The 6692-nt window shown below is 40.5% G+C and overlaps 2 protein-coding genes across 4 annotated transcripts in view; one reads left to right on the top strand and one right to left on the bottom strand.

Annotated features, from left to right (window-relative positions):
• The window catches only part of LOC123980661 (zinc finger protein 420-like), a 23182-nt gene extending 20530 nt beyond the window's left edge, over nt 1–2652 (bottom strand). The window contains exon 1 of the mRNA XM_046065184.1: nt 2557–2652. Coding sequence (XP_045921140.1) covers nt 2557–2652 — 96 coding nt within the window. The remainder of the gene's footprint in view (nt 1–2556) is intronic.
• Nucleotides 1–6692, top strand: part of LOC123980197 (zinc finger protein 239-like) — a 387571-nt gene that overhangs the window by 343147 nt on the left and 37732 nt on the right. The gene's annotated exons all lie outside the window — the stretch shown is intronic.

Genomic DNA, 6692 nt, shown 5'->3' with positions numbered 1-6692 from the left:
TGATGAGGAGACGTTTCTGTTTGGATGTTAATGTGCAAATAAAATGCACCTCAGAAGGGAGGAGGTTTCTCACGCTGCCTATTTTTATATTAATGTCTCCAGATAAATGTCAGAAGCTGTAAAATGAAGACACAAACATGAACAGTTGTATCTAGAATGATTCTGATCACATTAACAGGGTTTTAGGGGTGATGCCCAAAACAAGCTGTGCCATCACTGTAAAATCACTGTGGAGCAACAGAACCAACCAAATGACTTTCTCCAGATCTAAAGCTTGTAGTTCCTCCAGCAGGCTGATCTTTGGCTGTTGGTTATTTATTATCTTTTCCAACTATTTGTTCAGAGATATGGTGAAAATAACGGCCCAATATGATGTGAAATTACATATTTTTCATTGGAAAACATAAATCGTACACTTTTTGCGGTTATGTATGGTTACGTTTTGGAATGTTTGCTAAAAGACTGCAATTTGAGAAATACAAATACACAGCGTATGACGTCTAAGCTTCAAGAAACGACACAGGATTGCCACAGAACTTTATCCCTTTCAACTACCGAAGTAAGTCAGCATGCCAGCAAGATGTCCACCCAAAAATCTCTCTCCATAACAGAAGGCATGGATGTTGACCTCAGAGGAATGGAGAAGAATTGATGATACTCATTCCTATGTAACTAATGTTAACGAAGAAAACCCAACATTAATTCAAGTCCAAGGAAACAACATCAACATCCTCTGTGGAAAAATGAATGAGAGAGCAGACCAGCTCGAGAATATGGTCAAGAAAAACTCTGCAGAGATCGTGAGTATGTCTGAGGCTCTTAACTCAATCCACGAAGATGTCATGAAGCATGAAAAAGAAAGCAACAAGTTAAGGACAGAAAATGCAGAACTAAAACAAAAGACGGCGGGTCTGAAAGAAAGAATTAACGAACAAGAACAATACAGACGACGGTTTAATCAACTTTAAGATTTTGCATCGTATTTACCCGCCAAAGAAGTGTTGCAAAGATTTAAACTTAACATTGATTATAACTGTGATTTTTGCAGTTTAGAAAGAGAAACTATATTTCATCCTTTTTACCACCGTGAACATACAAATGTATTTTGGAAAGATTTGGAACATTTTATTAACAGAAAGTATACTGATTATTGTATTTAATGGCATGTTATATTTTGTACTATATGGTCCAGAAAATATTAAACTATACTGTGCAACTCCAAATTCCATATCCACAAATAAAAATGGACTGGATCCAAACCCTGCTACCTCAATATAACTCTTAAAAAATAAAAACCAATAAAGTGTCTTAATATTATAGAAGAACTGAGTTAATTTGAGCTTCTGGCAATGTAAAATGTAACTGATTGTCTGTATATTTAGCATTTTTGTTACTGTATTGGACTTTGTATTAATGAAGAAAAAAAAAAAAAAAAAGGAGCCAGGCAGAGCGGGCGATCGAAAATCTGCAGGCCGGCTGAGAGCTGCTAAACTTGGGCTAGAGGAGCAGGGAGCAGCGGTCCAGCGTTTGGACGAATAAACACCTGTAGGATTCTGGATTCTGTTCTGACAGCTACGCCGTTTGCTCGCGGGAGGAGCTCGGAGTTAACTGCTTTTATTAAATTAGCTTTTTTTACTTTAGTTTTTGGGATTACAACGTTGATTTATCTTCACTCGAGCTTCTCAGCAGCTAGTTTCCGTGCACATCCGGTTCCAGTGTTGTTAGCGTCGTTTGGCACTACTTCATATTTACATAAAAACCGGACCAAACTGGACATTGCTGGGAGAAAAGAAAGCGAGGAGGTTGAACTACTTGGTGAGTTCAGAAAACATGTGTCTGTAACTTTATTCCAGCTGTCGTTGTACTTTACAGTGACCAAGTTAGCATAGCACAGCCCTGATCGAACCAAACTCCATTCAGAAAACAAACATTTTAGAAGTTGATGTCCTGCTGTCCTGCTGACAGACCTGACAAAGCTTGAATTCATATGTTTAACAAATCTGCATCATGTTGTCGTTATTTCGGCATCAGTTTGATCCGTTTATTGCTATTTAATCACAGCAAACTGTTTGAGTTCATACAGCTGTAGTAATGGTGAGTTGGGTAAATATTCGGGTTATTGCGTTGTGTGATGCGATGTCCAGCGATAAAAAACCCCGCAAGGAAAGCGTTGCGTGGATTAAATTCGCGTTTGGTCTGAATATGGCACAGCCCCACCTATAATATTTGTCACCAGCCGCCACTGGAGTCAGCGATGATTTGCAGCCTCCACTTATTGAACGAATGGTTCTTTAAAGTCATTTCTACCAGTTAAAATGACCGGGTGAGACCTAATCTGTTGAACACAACGCCCATGAATCAAATCACGTCAATTCTCATTTCAACTGTCACGCGCAAAAACGAAAGAAACAGCTTTAACATGCAGCGCGCGCTCCCGCGGACGGCGATCAGTTTTCGTGGGACGCTCAACTTTCAGCGCGACACCGGAGCTGAACGCGGCCATTCTAGCTCGGTCCTACACCGGGTCCGGTTCAGTCCAGAATCCCGTGAACTCACCCCGGTGCTGACCTCCTGGCTGCTCCGGTCCGGGTCCAGCTCGCTTTTAACAGACACTTTCTGTCCGGAGCTGCTCGACGCTGCTGCCGCCGCCATCTTGTCCACCACGAGTTTACTAGATGTGCGTTACTGCCACCTGCTGGACCGGAGCGTTGAAGGGGAGATTCTGCAGAAAACAAAACCAGGTTCTTGTAGAAAACAAAATAATGACCCAGTTAATCTCTCTGCTGTTTCACCAAGAGACAACGAAGGCAGGAAGCTCTGAGAAGCCCCCCCCCGACATGTGAACCAGACTCCATTTGAAAAAACAGCCATTTAACCCCAAATTAAAAACTTTATATCTAAAACACCTGATAGAAATCCCAGTCGAGGCTTTTCCAATTCAAGTAAAAATGCTTGTCAATTCGGCACACACCTGAAACACCCAGTGCTTACTGATTAGTATTAATTTATTGATTTTTGATAGTTAAACGATGCCATGAGGTCGACGCTCCATAACTTGGCCGTCTGACTGTCTGTATTAAAAGGAATGGAAGAAGCAGGCGGGGTCTCCGAGGAGGAGGTGAAAGGACAAAAAGCTTTAATCCAAACCAAATCAAAGGTCCATGAAGTCGTTGGGAAGTTAAACTGTGTCTCTGCAGGACTTCTTGAGAACTCGATTATCTGAGACGCCATCATCGGTGTTTTCAATATAACTGTATATCTAATCTATACAGTACACATGTAGTATGTGTATATACTGTGTATACTGTTTTCTTCAGTGTCACCGTAATGCAGTGATAGTTGTGTACACTGCTAACAGTAAAACATGTGACCCGACCTCATGGTGGCGCTGTAACACACACTTGTGATGTTCAGATAGTAAACTCTAGCTTGTCTGGAGTCCTCTGATGAGCCACAGCCCTCAGATTTCATCCAGTCGTCACCAGGTTCGAATAATATGTCCCAGCCCAGGGAGAACCACTTCACCACTCACTATCCTGACCAGGAGGTTAAAGGCGCCGCTGGACTCGTGGCGCCATCAAACTGGCTTTGCTGGTGAAGAAGGCCAGCTCGGTGGTGGGGATGGAACTGGACAGAGTGGAGGCAGCGACTGAGAGCGGGATGAGAGGGAAGCTGAAAACCATTATGGAAAACCCCTCTCTGAGGCAGCAAGGCAACAACTGTGCCGTGAATGTAATTATCATGGGTAAAGGAAGGATGGAGATAGTGATAGTATGCCATGGCAGGATGTAAATAATAAGAGGAAAGGAAGGTGCAACAGTTCTGGAAGTTCAACCTGTGATGTGGAGGTGGGCGACATGTCCACAAAAGTGACGTCTACAATGATAAATGTGAGAAAGGAGGATGAACAAACTGAATGGAAAGTGATGATAACATTCAAAAAAGAAGGGGGGGATTTTCACCCACTAAAACTAACAAAAGCAATTGAGAAAGAAATGGGTAAGATCAAGTTTGCCAAATATTTGAGTAATTGGAGGCAGAGATCGGTTTCTCAGAGCAGAAACACTTAATGGGGAAAGGATCAGTCCTCATATCCCCGGGATAGCAAAGCTTAGAGGTGTTATTTATGATGTTCCTTTGGCAATGACAACTGATAGCCTGTCAGTAGTCCTGGAGTTTGAAAAAGTTATGCCAAAGAGAGTAAGAATGGGATATCTGAGCTATGATGTAAGAGAGTTTATCCCAGCACCACTTAGATGTTTCAAGTGTCAAAGAATGGGACACACTGCTGGACAATGTAAAGGAAAACAAAGATGTGCGAGGTGTGGAGGTGAATATGAATATGGAAAATGTGGCCAGGATACAAAAGTGAAATGCTGTAATTGCGGCGGTGAGCATAGCGCTGCTTTTGGAGGATGCCCTGTTCAAAGGCAAGCTAGAGAGGTACAGAAATATAAAGTAACTAATCAGGTATCTTATGCTGATGCAGCAAAAAAAGTGAACTATTCAGATCCAGTGTTACACAAGTAGTAAATAGAGCCCAAGAGTCTGAGAACAGACGAGTAATTGAGGTTTCATCTCCAACACCAAGTCAGAGGCAAACAGAAACAAATCCATGGATAAAGGAGATTAATGAAGATACGAAGATAGATATGAAGATATATGAAGATAGTGCTGCAACAACCTGCATCCCTAAGAGCACAATGAGAAAAAGAAAATAGTTCCATGGTGGAACGATGAATGTAAAAATGCTATAAAAGACAGAAACCATGCCTTCAGAATTTTAAGAAAGCATTTGAGCCAAGACAACCTGGTTGACTATCAAAGAAAGAGGGCTATGGCATGGAAAATAATTAAGTCATCCAAGAAGAATGCATGGAGGAAATTCTGCTCCTCCGTTGGTAGAGAAGTTAAATTGGGTGACATTTGGGCAACGATCAAAAAGATGATTGGGAAAAGAAAATCAGTTAAAATCCCAGTGCTGATAGATGGAGAACACCTGGCAATTACAAATAAGGAGAAAGCTGAGCTACTAGGTAAGAAGTTTGCAAGTGTACATAGTGGGAGTCATAAATAAATACATAAACAACAGAAAAAGCATATTTTAAGAACAAACGGTGACGTAACTAAGAAAAAAGATAGTGATGAATCGGCACTGGACATGGACTTTTCATTACGAGAGTTAAAAATGGTCCTAGAGGGAAGTGGAGATACTATGATATGCTATGTTTAGACAATTACCAAAAGAAGTCTTGGAAATGATGCTAAAACTGTTCAATAAGATCTGGAGAGAAGGTGTAATGCCTGATAGTTGGAAAAGTGCTCTGATAGTACCGTTTGGTAAACCTGGTAAAGACACAACTAATGCAGGAAACTACAGACCTATAGCCTTTACATCCCAACTGGAAAATGGATGGAAAAGATAATTGTCTGTAGATTGTCATATTATTTAGAGCAAAGAGGGCCGCTAAACAAATACCAAAGTGGACTTCGTAAAGGAAGATCTACGGTAGACGCTTTAGTTAAAGTTAGCAATGAGTCAGAAAAGGCAGTTAGTATGAAAAAGGTCATGGCTGTAGTATATTTTGATATTGAGAAAGCTTATGAGTCAATGTGGAGAGAAGGACTACTGATAAAAATGCATGAAATGGGTATAAGCTGAAGGCTATACAGCTGGGTTTTAGACTTCCTGTCTACCCGACCTTTCCGTGTTAAAGTTGGAGATGCTGTGTCGGAGGATTTTGAAATTGAAAATGGTATTCCTCAGGGGAGCGCTATAAGCCCTGTTCTGTTTAACATCATGATAAAAGACATTTTTGTAAATGTTGATAGAGATATTGGGTCATCAGAGGGAAAAACATTAGACATGTGACTAATAGCACACAGAGTGCTATATTAAAAGTTGAAAGATGGTCATATTATATGTTCTTTACCAGAAAGAGAAGGATTAATAACACACAGCTTAAATATGGAAAGAGTTCAAGTATGTAGGATTGTGGTTTGATGAGAAATGTGTGTGGAGGAATCACGTTAAACAGGTTGAAAAAACGTAAAAAAGGTTCTGGTTCATGAGGTCAGTTTCTGGTTACTAATGGGGAGCAGATAAACAATCACTACTAAAAGGATCTGGAGAGGAACAACCTGCAACAAGGGTTCTGTGTGACTGTTGGGAATATACACAACAACTGAAAGGTAAAAGATTTGGCTGGAATATTAATGCAGTAGCAGAAGAATACGGATTAAATAGCGTAGAATATGGACCAGCTACTGTATGGGGTCACGTTCCTCCGTGGATATTTCCTGTGCCCAATGTGGACTTGAATCTTCTAGAGAAGAAGAAAGAATGGAGTGAAAGTAATGTGGATAAAATTGGATATTTGGTTCAAGATTATGCGAAGAGGAATTATTATAATTATATGCTATTATTTACTGACGGATCAAAGGATCAAGGGGCTGAACATATAGGATCAGGAGCGCACATATCTGAGTTTGATGTAGTTAAATGTAAAAGAATTAATGATAAATTATCTGTAAATACAGCTGAAATGGTTGCTGTTATTTTAGGGTTACACTGGATAGAAGAGGTGAGGCCTGAGACTCCACTGCAGCCCTGTGTAGTTTGAATTCATAAAAGACAGTAAGAGATGATCTGTTGATTGAAATATGTACAATAATGCTGAGAATACAAAGAG

Source organism: Micropterus dolomieu, linkage group LG12, assembly GCF_021292245.1.
Source record: "Micropterus dolomieu isolate WLL.071019.BEF.003 ecotype Adirondacks linkage group LG12, ASM2129224v1, whole genome shotgun sequence".
Classification (NCBI taxonomy): domain Eukaryota; kingdom Metazoa; phylum Chordata; class Actinopteri; order Centrarchiformes; family Centrarchidae; genus Micropterus; species Micropterus dolomieu.
Note: the sequence above shows the minus strand (reverse complement) of the source record. Positions and strands in the feature narration are given on the sequence as shown.